We start from the raw sequence: 14,534 nt of genomic DNA, 5'->3' as shown, positions 1-14,534 counted from the left end.
GACCTAGGGTTAATTGTCCTTGGTGTCCTCAGAGATCCCGGCGGTGAGCAGAGCGGCGCGGTACTGCGACAGCACGATCTTCACGCTCTTCACGAAGCCCTTGGACAGCGGGAAGAGGGGGAAACCGATGTCCGGGAAGTCGCTGCGCTCGGGGACGCCGCCGCATGCGCTCTTTCGCCACGTCTCGTGGAGCTCCAGCCAGTGTTCCAGGCGGCGCGCGAGCCTCCAGCCGCTCGCAGAGAAGTGCTGCTGGATCTCCTGGCCGAAGACCTCGCCGGGCGCCTGCAGCAGTCGGGTCATGGACTGGACCATCTTGATCAGGGCCATCTCGTCGTAGCAGCGGCTGTTCTCGGAGCATTCCCGCAGGCCTCGGTGGCTCTCGTAGCCCGCCTCGTTGTAGTAGGGCTCGTTGACCAGGACCAGCCCTTGTATGGAGATGAGGACCTGCATGAGGTTTGACTCGTTGGTCCATCGTTCAGTGCCTTGGCCAGACCAGGTCCCCAGCAGACTGACGCAGACCTTGCCGTCGGCGTAGAGGTTGGGGTTGAGGCGTCCGCTGCACTGGGACAGGTAGTGGAAGAGCGGCGGAGCCGCAGGGTAGGTGCTGGGCAGCTGGATGTCAAACAGGAACAGGCCGTCCTCGTAGGGCGTAAGGGTCGGACCTTTGATCAGGGCGGAGAATATATCCATGCGATCTTCGAAGGTTTTGACCACGATGCCCTCGGGCAGAGAGGTGGAGAACAGAGACATCTCTTTCCTCACCGTGTTGAAGAACTTCCTCGGCTCTGCTGGCTGGTTCTCTGTCCTCTTGAAAGTGTGCTCGTCGGGGGCATGCTCCAGCACGGAGACCGGCATTTCTCCGGCCTTTTGCACTTTCTTCCCCGGGTTCTCCTCGTCATCCGGGAAGTGCTTCCACTCTGATGCGGGCGTCGCTGAGGCGGTGGATAGTTCGGCGGAGGACGTGGGCAACAGTTGTTCCACCGCCATGTTCTCCAGATTCTCTGGGATCTCTGGCGCCACGCTGCCCTCCTTTGCATCCTCGGAATTGGTCTCGTCCTGCGCCGAGTCATCGTCTATCTCCTCCGTCCAGTGACGTAGAGTCACAAAAACAACTAGAACATAACATAGAAAATGGAACATAACATAATAAAATAGAGAGGCAATGTCTGTGACATACATGTCTGGGGGCCCGAAACTATTCGTCGCTGCCTCCATCTCATCGATCTCCATGGGATCGATGAGACCCTCCATGTTGTATATGTGCCATGGAAGGACTATGGTCCTGGAGGCGTCGGACCATACCACCTCCACCTTGCCGTTCTTGTCCACCCTGGACACCTCGCCCACTACTGGCGTCTGGTTCTTGTCCAGAGTCTCCAGACCCCAGTATCCGTTCTGAAAATACTGCACTTTGACGACAATGGCATCCGTATTAAAGACGTAGACTGGGTGGGCCGCAATGTCATAGACACTCACGTCCTCCTCTTCCTCGCCGATCGCCTCCACATCGTCGCCGGAGGAGTTCGGTTTGACCCACTGGACGGTGCACGTCCTGCCCTCGTGATCCACGGACTGGATCACGCCGTACACCGCTGGGTCCTGGGAGGCGTGAGGTCGCTGGTCGACGACGAGGTCCCGGGGAAACAAGTCGCCGACGCCGTGCTCGACGGGGATCAGGTCGTTGGAGCGGATCTCCTTCTCCGCCCGGCCGTCCTTCCACGTCACGTCCGCCGAAGTCTTCGTGGACACCACCTCCACCGGCACCCAATCCCCGGCCCGGAGCTGCCTTTTCTGCCGTCTGCCCACCGGGTGCTTGGGCAGGACGAGAGCGTCTTTGGGTCGTTCGCAGGCGATGCTTGTGGAATCTCCCTCGGCGGGGGGGAGCCTGCAGAGCAGCCTGTCTCCCATACACCTCTTGCTGTGGTCGTGCCAGCCCAGTCGTCTCACCTTGCTGAAGTGTTCCTGTGTCAGGGTGGAGGGAGGGGGGTCCATGCCGTATGACCTTGTGAGGCTGCTGGTGTCAAACCATGTCACGTACAGCTCGGCCACCTCGACCTCCTCGACCACCGCCCTTAACTTGCCTGCCTTCTTTCCGAGGTTGGGTTTGACCCCGGACAGCCATCGTGCTTTGGAGAAGATTTTTGCGCGACCTCTCAGGACCTGTCCGGGGTGGTAGTATTCCTCGACAGAGAACTGACCGTGGTCGCTGACGTGCGGGTAGACGTCTTGCAGCTCATCGCCCTCCTCCACGCTCATGGAGCATCGGACTCCGTCGGAGAGCTTGAGGACGATGCGATTGTCCAGGTCGTGTACTCTCCCCAGCCAGACGTCATCGTAGGCTATTAAGTCACCCTGCGTGAAAGGCCAGATGTTACGGAGGACCTTGCTGTTGACCGAGTACAGCACGCGGTTGGTCCCCAGGAGTTTCACGGCACACTCTGTGTTGATGTTGGTCACAATACCTCTCTGGTTGTCCTCGGAATCCATTCGTCGCACGATGTCGCAAACGCCAATCGATCGATCTTCGAGAGTCAGCTTTGTCTCCTCGACGTCTTGATCTCCTCCGTCAGGGTACCAGGTGACACGCACAAAACCCCTCCCGACAGGCTGACCACGCCAGTTGTCCACCCCGCCATCGTTCGGGTACGGCGAGTTTCCTTCTCCGTCGCCTCCTGTTGTCTCCTGTGTCTCCTCACTGTTGTCTTCTCCACTGTTGTCTTCTCCGCTGTTGTCTTCTCCGCTGTTGTCTTCTCCGCTGTCGTCTTCTCCACTGTTGTCTTCTCCGCTGTCGTCTTCTCCACTATTGTCTTCTCCACTGTTGTCTTCTCCACTGTTGTCTTCTCCACTGTTGTCTTCTCCACTGTTGTCTTCTCCGTCGAGGTCAGAGTCCGAGTCTGAAGAGAAATCGTCATCGCCATGGATCCTGTCCACGAGGCCGAAGTGAAGGGCCCCGCGGCGGCGCCCCGACACCAGGTCGTTGGTGAAGAGCAGCCGCTGATAAGCGCCGACTGTGGGAGGGAGCGCCGCGGGCTGAGGTTCAGATGGCGGGCCGTCTGCGAGGGAAAGGGCCGAGCTCAGTAATGACGCCATCACATCCGTTTCCACAGATTCCGCCATATCGCTGCTGACGCCTGGAAGACAGAGTTATTAACAAGCATTAGGCGTCAACCGAAAGTACTTATCTGGAGCCACGCGGAACTCCATATTTGGGCAAGTCTGACGTCATCAACACGACATCAGTACTTGTAGACCAGTCTGATGTCATCAACTCCATATTTGGAGTTACACTAGCCCTGCCAATGCATGGCTTTTGAAAGTTATTCATACTAGAGCGGTGCCCGTGCCCTGTCACACACACGCACACACAGTTCATGTTCCGCCTTTGCAGTCTCTCTGTCCTACTGTAGCCTAAACCAGTAAGACGAAAACGTGCGTGCCCGCATCCGCCTCGGTGACGGCAGACTGCTGGGCGAGCGCTGGCGCTTTGGCATGGGGGGGGGGGGGGGTGGTCAGATCAACATATGGAATGAATTCTGTACCGGTTATTGCGAACGCAGTGAGCACTTACTATGAGACCTAGCAGATCATGTCTGTCTGTCTGTCTGTCTGTGTCTCACACTTTTGTGCCCATATATGGAGCTGCTTTGGGGACTCCTTATATGGTTATGGCTGAGTCATGGTGACATGACTGTGATGGCGTGGTCCAACTTGTGCCCATATATGGAGCTGCTTTGGGGACTCCTTATATAAATCTTAAAAAACCCAAATATGTACGAGCTGCGTTCGCTTCCCGCGTTTGCGCGTCTTACTGGTATATAAAGCGTGTCTTGAGTGTACAGGGTTTGATGAGGTTTTGCTGTGGTGGCTCCATATATGCAGATCTATAGGTGATGATCCAGTCTTCTCCATGTATGGTTATCCAGGGTTAGATGAGGTCAGTGTCGTGATCTTCATATGTGACCAGATTTGACTGAGGGGACGGACTGCCATTGGATTTTTTTTTATCTTCGTTTTTTGATCATATGAAAGAATGGTTTGGTTGTTCAGTTTGACCCACCGGTTTTGGAGATGTGATAACAGGCTTGAAAGGTTCACTTCTGTGGTATCTAACATTACACCTAGCTACATGTTTAAGCATTTATTTCATATTTACATGCCGATGTCAGCTCTGACATTTATTTGAGACATGCTCTAGTATGTGAAGAGTCTGTCTGTGCTCTTAACTCATTTTGGATACAAAATAAATACGGTATTAATTTCAGTTTTTCTCCTCCGGTGAAAAGCTGGGAGGCTGCCTCTCAGTCAAATCTGGTCACTATATGGAGATGGCCATATATGGTGGCGTGATGTGATGTCAAGAGAAGTGACCATATATGGAGACTTTTAGTGTCTCCATGATGTCACGTGATGTCACAAGGCATGATGGATTAAATCGGCAACCATATATGGTGGTGTGACGGATGCGAGACGCAGGATCATAGTCAATCAAATTAGTCTAATCCTATCTATAGCTTGAAATATATTTCAAAGGCATCTAAAATATATATTTGTATGAACGGAAATGACAGATGAGAGTTTCTTGTCACAACTCCTGTCACACATTCAAAGATTGTGTAAGACCCAGGGCAGGGGGAGCCAGGGATTGAGGCAAATCAAAAAACTAAAAGTCTGCCATTGTGGCTGACAGGGCTCCTCCAGTCAACCAGGAACCTTCCGATATATAAGCGGCCACTCTACCTCCCGAGCCACTCACTGCCAGGACCACATTAGAACTTGCGGACTTGCCAGTGCATTTAGGCCAGCTCCAAAGGGAGGGGATTACGATTAGTAATGATTAGTAAACTAATGATGAACTGTGTGACATTGTCATTATTGATTAGAGTTTCACTCAGTGATGGATGCTGGGTCACAGACAGTCCATCAAAAAGGTCAACAACAAGGAGTTGGCTAGGCTGTGACACGCTTCCAGCAGAACCTAAAATGTAGTACAACACTGAAACAGGCAGCAACATACCAGTAAGACGCCTGAGGGCGAGAAGGGTGCACGCATCCGCCTCATTGTCGGCAGACTGCTGGGTGAGCGCTGGCACTTTGGCATGGAGGGTCACAACATGGAATGAATTCTGTACTGGCAATATAAGGAGAATGTCTTGAGTGTACAGGGTTTGATGAGGTCAGATCAACATGGAATTAATTACTGGCCATATAAGGAGCATGTCTTGAGTGTACAGGGTTTGATGAGGTCAGGTCAACATATGGAATGTCAGAACAGGTCAACTACATACAGTATGGAGATCTAAGGGTGGTAGCTGGGACCTTCTCTTGAGTGTACAGCGTTTGATGAGGGCCCAGGTAGGTCCGGGCCTTAATTGTTGTGCCGTTGAGAACTCTAGTTTTCGCCTGCTGCCGGGCGCTGCTGAACTAATAACTTTGGGGCAGGCCCGTCTAGAGTTTGAATGGAGTTTGATAACTCTAGTTTTCGCTGGCTGCCGGGCGCAGTTGCACTATTTATTTAATTTCTATTTATTTTTACCTAGAAATGCCCATATCCGTCATCACAAATGTGATGAGGTCAGCACATTTGGGTGGCTATGGCCGTATTTAGCCCAAGGAGTATTTTCGTGCAAAACTCATGCTTGGAATGGATTCAGCATCATGAAAACCCCCTAGTTTTACACATGCTACTTAAAGTATAATGAAATTTGGAATTCTTTGCCTTATATTGGTTGATAATGGTACCCCAGCTTTCAGCAGCTGTCACAAAGTTTCCCAAGGGAGTTGGGTTGGAATAAATATTTCTGTGATAGTAGACACCTTCATGAACACATCTGTGAAGAAAGCTAGTGGTAAGCATTTTTTTTGCAGATTTGCCGCAACTTCAGCTAACTTGTCCTAACTGCCTTCTCCAGACCACGAATGCAGCATTTACTGTGGTAAAAGAAATGCAAATGCCACTCCTTTCCATGCCATGCTGGAAGGCAACATTAAGGAGCATTGCGTTTATTTCCGAAGTCTCCTGAACTTGAACCACAGCATTTTGTGTTGAACCAATTTGTTTAGAAATCGAGGTCGTACACCGCATCTCCACTAGCTAAAGATTGCTGGGTTGCGCCCCGAAAATAGCTGATCTACAAGCTCACAACGCATCGCAGTGTGACGCGTCGTGGGCTTGTAGATCTGCTATTTTCGCTATTTTTGTCCAAAAGTGCCCTCTTACGGGATTTCAGCCCCTGCCCTGTGGCCAATATTGATGACATCAGGGATCTCCATATACGGGCTTAACTGCGACAGCAGGTCGCAATTCCTATGACTTCAGGGTCTCCACATCTCCATCCCTGATGTCACGAGACCTGGGCGCCATATATGGTGCCTGACCAACACACTGACGGGAAATGCACGATTCCATAGTTGACTGCGACCTTCGGTCGCAAAAACTGACCAGGCACTGCACACCTATTATTTTGTAATGTGTCCAATCTACCAATCTGCTCACCAGGAGCAGGCCACATATGGGGTTAAGCGTCTTGCTCAAGCACACTTCGACACAATCCCAGAGGAGCTGGGGATCAAACCAGCAGGAACCAGATCCCCTCTTCCTCCTGAGCCTCCTGAACTGCCCCAATACATCAGACACCATTTAGTCTTTACTCCAATTTAGTCTCCTGAAAAGCCAATGTCTTTTAGTCTTTGTCTTAGTGAACAAAACTAATACTGCTTCATACAAGTGTTATTTCTTGAGCCCCTCCTATGTCTATATAGTGTATACACTTATAGTTTCATTAGATATATATTCCACTGTTAGGTTCTTAAACTTACATCCGTATGATTCATGATGACTATTATTCTGCCCCAAATTTTCCAGAACGGCCTGTTATACTTTTGAAAAACACATTTTTTATATTGCCACTCCAGATTCTGTCCAAAAATCCCGCAAATCGTTACACACTATCTCTATAGTCATGTGTTCAAGCCGGATCTGTCCGATATTTCATGTTCCAAATTGGCTAACATTGCAAGATTGGCCCGTTTTGAACAAAGCCTCAAATCATGAACGCAGTCAGAACTGCAGCATCACTTCCAATCTTCCGCCGTAGTCTGAAAACCTACCTTTTCAGATTCCATCATGGCCCATAGCACTTACCCTACCCCCTTAGATAGCATTTATGTAGACTTAGATAGCATTTGATACAGACTTATAGCATGTTATGTAGACAGCACTAGAATTGCATTGTATGTAGTCATAGCACGCCATAGTACATATGTATAGCATAGTTGCGAACGCAGAGAGCACTTACTATGAGACTATGAGATGCAGCGTACAATTTAAATCTGACTGTGATATATAAATCTCAAATAAATAGGCTGGCAAATATGGCTGGGAAGATCATGGGCATGTCCACCCCCCACCCCCCCGGCCATTTTTGAACAAGCAGTGAAAAGACACACAAGCTCGGAATATCTGACCCCCACATCCGGTAGGAGATATAGAACTCCACGTTGTGTATAATAGATTTAATTTTAAACACTAATTTGTTCCCGTCAATCAAAATGCTCAATCAGATTGCCGAATGCCAGCAACCGTAACTGACTAGATGCAGCTGTGACTCTGCCTCCAAGACAAATAAAGACAACCTTGAACCAGAACAAACTAAAATACTGAAGAACAAACTAAACAGGAATTTACACATTGATGTGCAGTCAAACAAGTCTATGAAGATATCTTAAATCTAGATTCATTTTATGGATTACTTTATACTTTACTATACGTGCTAGCTTGTAGATGTATTTTTGAGGGGCACTAGCCACTCCTATACCCAGCTATGTGTGTCGGAATGTGATGATGTTTGATAACAGCACCCCTCACTTCACATGAGTGTGATTTTGTTTGTGAAATTTCATGTTGAAATATTAAAGAAGAGTACCTCAAATTACCATTACTATTTTAATACATTTTGATGAGAAATATACTTTTTTTTTTAAAGGAATATATTACATCAGGTAAAATATAGTGATGGTTTGACCTATAGGGTTAATTGTCCTTGGTGTCCTCAGAGATCCCGGCGGCGAGCAGAGCGGCGCGGTACTGCGACAGCACGATCTTCACGCTCTTCACGAAGCCCTTGGACAGCGGGAAGAGGGGGAAACCGATGTCCGGGAAGTCGCTGCGCTCGGGAACGCCGCCGCACGCGCTCTTTCTCCACGTCTCGTGGAGCTCCAGCCAGTGTTCCAGGCGGCGCGCGAGCCTCCAGCCGCTCGCGGAGAAGTGCTGCTGGATCTCCTGGCCGAAGACCTCGCCGGGCGCCTGCAGAAGTCGGGTCATGGACTGGACCATCTTGATCAGGGCCATCTCGTCGTAGCAGCGGCTGTTCTCGGAGCATTCCCGCAGGCCTCGGTGGCTCTCGTAGCCCGCCTCATTGTAGTAGGGCTCGTTGACCAGGACCAGCCCTTGTATGGAGATGAGGACCTGCATGAGGTTCGACTCGTTGGTCCATCGTTCAGTGCCTTGGCCAGACCAGGTCCCCAGCAGACTGACGCAGACCTTGCCGTCGGCGTAGAGGTTGGGGTTGAGGCGTCCGCTGCACTGGGACAGGTAGTGGAAGAGCGGCGGAGCCGCAGGGTAGGTGCTGGGCAGCTGGATGTCAAACAGGAACAGGCCGTCCTCGTAGGGCGTGCGGGTCGGACCTTTGATCAGGGCGGAGAATATATCCATGCGATCTTCGAAGGTTTTGACCACGATGCCCTCGGGCAGAGAGGTGGAGAACAGAGACATCTCTTTCCTCACCGTGTTGAAGAACTTCCTCGGCTCTGCTGGCTGGTTCTCTGTCCTCTTGAAAGTGTGCTCGTCGGGTGCATGCTCCAGCACGGAGACCGGCATTTCTCCGGCCTTTAGCACTTTCTTCCCCGGGTTCTCCTCGTCATCCGGGAAGTGCTTCCACTCTGATGCGGGCGTCGCTGAGGCGGTGGACGCCAGTTCGGCGGAGGACGCGGGCAACAGTTCTTCCACCGCCATGTTCTCCAGATTCTCTGGGATCTCTGGCGCCACGCTGCCCTCCTTTGCATCCTCGGAATCGATCTCGTCCTCCGCCGAGTCATTTGGCGCCACGCTGCCCTCCTTTGCATCCTCGGAATCGGTGTCGTCCTGCGCCGAGTCATCGTCCATCTCCTCCATCTCGTCGATCTCCTCCTCCATGTTGTATATGTGCCATGGAAGGACGATGGTCCTGGAGGCGTCGGACCATACCACCTCCACCTTGCCGTTCTTGTCCACCCTGGACACCTCGCCCACTACTGGCGTCTGGTTCTTGACCACGCTGGACACCTCGCCCACTACTGGCGTCTGGTTCTTGTCCACGCTGGACACCTCACCCACTACCGGTGTCTGGTCTTCACAGCCATTGGTCTTTCCGTTCTGAAAATACTGCACTTTGACGACAATGGCATCCGTATTAAAGACGTAGACTGGGTGGGCCGCAATGTCATAGACACTCACGTCCTCCTCTTCCTCGCCGATCGCCTCCACATCGTCGCCGGAGGAGTTCGGTTTGACCCACTGGACGGTGCACGTCCTGCCCTCGTGATCCACGGACTGGATCACGCCGTACACCGCTGGGTCCTGGGAGGCGTGAGGTCGCTGGTCGACGACCAGGTCCCGGGGAAACAAGTCGCCGACGCCGTGCTCGACGGGGATCAGGTCGTTGGAGCGGATCTCCTTCTCCGCCCGGCCGTCCTTCCACGTCACGTCCGCCGAAGTCTTCGTGGACACCACCTCCACCGGCACCCAATCCCCGGCCCGGAGCTGCCTTTTCTGCCGTCTGCCCACCGGGTGCTTGGGCAGGACGGGAGCGTCTTTGGGTCGTTCGCAGGCGATGCTTGTGGAATCTCCCTCGGCGGGGGGGAGCCTGCAGAGCAGCCTGTCTCCCATACACCTCTTGCTGTGGTCGTGCCAGCCCAGTCGTCTCACCTTGCTGAAGTGTTCCTGTGTCAGGGTGGAGGGAGGGGGGTCCACGCCGTCTGACCTTGTGGGGGAGAGGCTGCTGATGTCAAACCATGTCACGTACAGCTCGGCCACCTCGACCTTCTCGACCACCGCCCTTAACTTGCCTGCCTTCTTTCCGAGGTTGGGTTTGACCCCGGACAGCCATCGTGCTTTGGAGAAGAGTTTTGCGCGACCTCTCAGGACCTGTCCGGGGTGGTAGTATTCCTCGACAGAGAACTGACCGTGGTCGCTGACGTGCGGGTAGACGTCTTGCAGCTCATCGCCCTCCTCCACGCTCATGGAGCATCGGACTCCGTCGGAGAGCTTGAGGACGATGCGATTGTCCAGGTCGTGTACTCTCCCCAGCCAGACGTCATCGTAGGCTATTAAGTCACCCTGCGTGAAAGGCCAGATGTTACGGAGGACCTTGCTGTTGACCGAGTACAGCACGCGGTTGGTCCCCAGGAGTTTCACGGCACACTCTGTGTTGATGTTGGTCACAATACCTCTCTGGTTGTCCTCGGAATCCATTCGTCGCACGATGTCGCAAACGCCAATCGATCGATCTTCGAGAGTCAGCTTTGTCTCCTCGACGTCTTGATCTCCTCCGTCAGGGTACCAGGTGACACGCACAAAACCCCTCTCGACAGGCTGACCACGCCGGTTGTCCACCCCGCCATCGTTCGGGTGCGAAGAGTTTCCTTCTCCATCGCCTCCTTCTCCACTGTTGTCTTCTCCGCTGTCGTCTTCTCCGCTGTCGTCTTCGCTGTCGTCCTCTCCGCTGTCGTCAGAGTCCGAGTCTGAAGAGAAATCGTCATCGCCATGGATCCTGTCCACGAGGCCGAAGTGAAGGGCCCCGCGGCGGCGCCCCGACACCAGGTCGTTGGTGAAGAGCAGCCGCTGATAAGCGCCGACTGTGGGAGGGAGCGCCGCGGGCTGAGGTTCAGATGGCGGGCCGTCTGCGAGGGAAAGGGCCGAGCTCAGTAATGACGCCATCACATCTGTTTCCACAGATTCCGCCATATCGCTGCTGCCGCCTGGAAGACAGTTATTAACAAGCATTAGGCGTCACGTGTCACGCGGAACTCCATATTTGGGCAAGTCTGATGTCATCAACACGACATCAGTACTTGTAGACCAGTCTGATGTCATCAACTCCATATTTGGAGTTACACGAGCCCCGCCAATGCATGATAATTATGTCCATTATGTGTGGTCCAGCCCTATGGAATACATATGCTAATAAAGACAACTTAATAACCTAAGAATAATATGAGCATCAAAGCAATATTTAAATATACTTTTTATTAGCATGTGCATTCCATACATCCCCTGGGGCTGGACCACACATGGACATGTGACATCATCAACTTGTGACAGAAGCAGTTCCTAATTCCTCTTGAGTGAAAGATTCTCTATTTATGAAAGAAATAAAATATTGAAAGTGTTTTTATTTTTAGTTATAGAGGGCAAGTATAGTGTTTTAAGGCATATTTGTCTGGCCAGGGATCCTTTTAAACAAAAAGATAAATCTCATTTGGGATTAAACAAGTGAAAACGTTTACAATATCACCATAAACCATTAACAATTAATTACATTACATATACCGGTATACATATATACATAAACAAACACACACTTTTCCATTTTGACTCTGTCTTGTCGTATGGGCCATGTGGAAAAATAATGCCACATCTCTATTTTCAACTATTGTGACAGCTGATGCTTTTACTGTGAAGGCAGGTTTCTGAAGGTCTCATCCTCCATATTTCCGCGTGCTGAAAATAGCCGATCTACAAGCTCACAACGTGTTGCAGAGGCGACACGTTGTGAGCGTGCAGATCAGCTATTTTTAGCATGCGACACGTCGTACTGCGAAGCATAAGTCAGGCTTCACTTTGTTTTTAGCCGGCGACGTCGTACACAGAACAAAAGACAGTCAGACACACATGGCTCGGTTCCTCGATGTAAAATAAACAGTGCACACTACCCGACTTTACGATAATATGAGAGAGTAGGTCAAGACACGGTATTGATAGCCCTGGTCCGTGCGTCAGCGAATCTCTCACTGACACCCATGCACTGCTCTGTAGCAATTTTCCCACTGCCGTGCGAGGCTTTAGAATTCCCCGAAAATAAACAAAACGACGTAACTACTCACCGAAACAAAGCCTGGTAGACATTTGTAAAAGTCTATTCTCAAAGCTGGGACGGGTCTCAGGTCGCCAGCTTCTCTCTAAAATGCACTTTTAATAAAAGCAATGTACCGGACAGAGTAACTTCTTCTACGGCATTTCCGGGTTGTGAGTGACTCAACCCGGTCCACTTGGATGCATTTTATTTCATGACTAAAATAGTGCATTTTAGAGAGAACCTGGGGAACTGACACTTCCCAGCCTTTGAGAATAGACTTTTACCAAGGTCCAGCAGGATTTATTTCGGTGAGTATTGATAAGCGTCATGTTGTGCGTCAAGCCACTCATGCCGCCGTCTCCCACAGGCCACAGGGACCGAACCCATGTCGGAAATAAAGCCTCCCTGTACCCGTAAACTAAAGTCGGTGCCTCACTGCCGTGCCTAGGCAGGGCTGTGATAGACGGCAACACGAGCAACCTGCTCTAGCACCCGGAAAACAAACAGCGGCGAATGGGAAGAGTGCACAGCGCGTGTGCATCCTTTTTACAACTTTTACACCGGGGACAAGTTTTCTCCACATCTGAAACGTAGAAGCCGAACCATTTCCAGACGACAGACATGGTCTTGCCTTTTTTAGCAACTAAATCCTCGTACCTATCGCTCCCTGTCTGTGGCAGACATATGATGCAATGTTTAACGTTCCTTTCTTCAGGTTTTCTCTCTGCGCGGCACTGGCGGCAGACAGAGGCAGGACTCGAGGAGGAAGTAACTACGGTAGCCCGCGTGCGAGTGGAGGAGTGCGAGAGAGATTTACCGTAAACACCCTAGTTAAAGTGAAAAACGATTTTCGTTTTCCTTTCTTTGACATCGTCCAAATTCAAAAATCGCGATTTCGACTCAAATTCGATTAATCATGCAGCCCAACTGGCCTACTTGGAACGATACAAGTTGTAAATGTATGCCCCACCCTGCAGATATTATGTCTGTGTTCCCCCCTTTCAGAACGACGAGTGGTCCTGGAAATTAATCCCAATGCATTTTGCCCATAGGCTTTTCTTAAAGTATTTATTTAAAGACGGTTACGCAAAGAAAGAAAGAAAGAAGAAAATAAAGGCAGGAGAAAACACTATTTGTTTTGTTTTTCTTCTTATAAATTATTTGATCGGCCCAAAACATAGTGTTCGTTGTCATGATTTGTCACGATCCGAGTTGGCTTTGTCAACCGTCTTTAAATAAATACTTTAAGAAAAGCCTATGGGCAAAATGCATTGGGATTCATATCCTGGGCCACTAGTCGTTCTGAAAGGGGGTAGGACTGCGGCGCTCTATAGAGAGTTCTTTGTCAGGCATGCCAAAATATGGATATGCAGACAACAGAATGATGTCAGAACTCAGAACAGGCCACTGAGGCCAGCTCCATATATGTGGATACTGGTCAGGGGCCCTGTCCAGAGCCTGGGCAGAGCCGCAGAGGACTTTTTGGGGTGGTTCTGGACAACCATGGGTCAGACTCAGACCGACTCGACACTGGGCACTGCACTATGTGGTGGTGTGGAACGCGTGTGTCAAATTTGAAGTCGGTGGGGCGAACGGTTCTCGAGTTACGTGCAGGATTACAGACGTACTCACAGAGACTTGGTGCATTTTATTTTTATAAGATGGCAGCCAACTATCGGCAGACTTTAATGTTTGTTTAGGACAGCAGTTGGACAGCAAACATTGACGACATGAGACATCACATGGCCAATATAAATACAGTGGGCGCCCGTTACTTCACACAAGTGTGATTAAAAAACAAACAAAAAACGTTTTAATGTTATTTTTTTGGACATGTAACCATTGTTGTTTACACCTTTCCTTTTGATGGATGCTCTGGCCACTCCTAAAGTCCACATCTTTCCTGTAAACCTGAACCTTAAAAACTTCCCGAGAAGAACCTTTGTTTTCCTAAGACATCGAAACATAGAGAATACCTTTGTGTTGTGATACATTTCCACAACTCACTTGTTTTCCATCCTCAGACAGTATATAAGGTATAGATTTGCTGTATCAGGGTCCAGAGTTAGATCCACCTCGTATTGCTTGATCCTCCTCAACTCAGCATCACACAGCTTCTACGTCATCTCTTGACTGAGTGTCTTCTCAGACTCAAACTGAGCCACAGCTGTCCTCCTCACTGTCCCCACATGTGAAGACTGATGGACATTGACCTACATTGACTCTAGTCTTTATTATAGTTGAATGTATCCGTATCGTATTGCAATATTGTTTGGGGAGCTGCATTATCATACACATCTTCACATGTTGCAAAAGAGATTCTGCAGTATTTCTAGTGTCTGCTCATTCTGTTCCTCCTTTCAAACAACTAAATATTTTACAATTTCTTTAATCTAAATAAATACCAACTTTATTTTCCAAAGT

General features: G+C 50.3%; 1 protein-coding gene across 1 annotated transcript; it reads right to left on the bottom strand.

Annotated features, from left to right (window-relative positions):
- On the bottom strand, nt 1-12,897 carry LOC308334247 (uncharacterized protein). Its single transcript, XM_080790887.1, has 3 exons — nt 12,768-12,897; nt 8,032-11,013; nt 1-3,131 (listed from the first exon to the last, which is right to left on the bottom strand). The coding sequence occupies exons 2-3, from the start codon at nt 10,997-10,999 to the stop codon at nt 10-12; spliced, it is 6,090 nt and encodes a 2,029-aa protein (XP_080647013.1). The 5' UTR covers nt 11,000-11,013; nt 12,768-12,897; the 3' UTR covers nt 1-9.
- Nucleotides 12,898-14,534: the final 1,637 nt, after the last annotated feature.

This window comes from Protomyctophum bolini, assembly GCF_963924005.1.
Source record: "Protomyctophum bolini genome assembly, chromosome: 2".
Taxonomy (NCBI): Eukaryota; Metazoa; Chordata; class Actinopteri; order Myctophiformes; family Myctophidae; genus Protomyctophum; species Protomyctophum bolini.
Note: the sequence above shows the minus strand (reverse complement) of the source record. Positions and strands in the feature narration are given on the sequence as shown.

Coding starts and splice junctions, on each gene's coding strand:
- LOC308334247 (XM_080790887.1), bottom strand. CDS start 10,999: ATGGCGGAATCTGTGGAAACAGATGTGATGGCGTCATTACTGAGCTCG. Junction 3,132..8,031: donor TGAGGACACCAAGGACAATT/AACCCTATAGGT, acceptor TCTGTCTTCCAG/GCGTCAGCAGCGATATGGCG.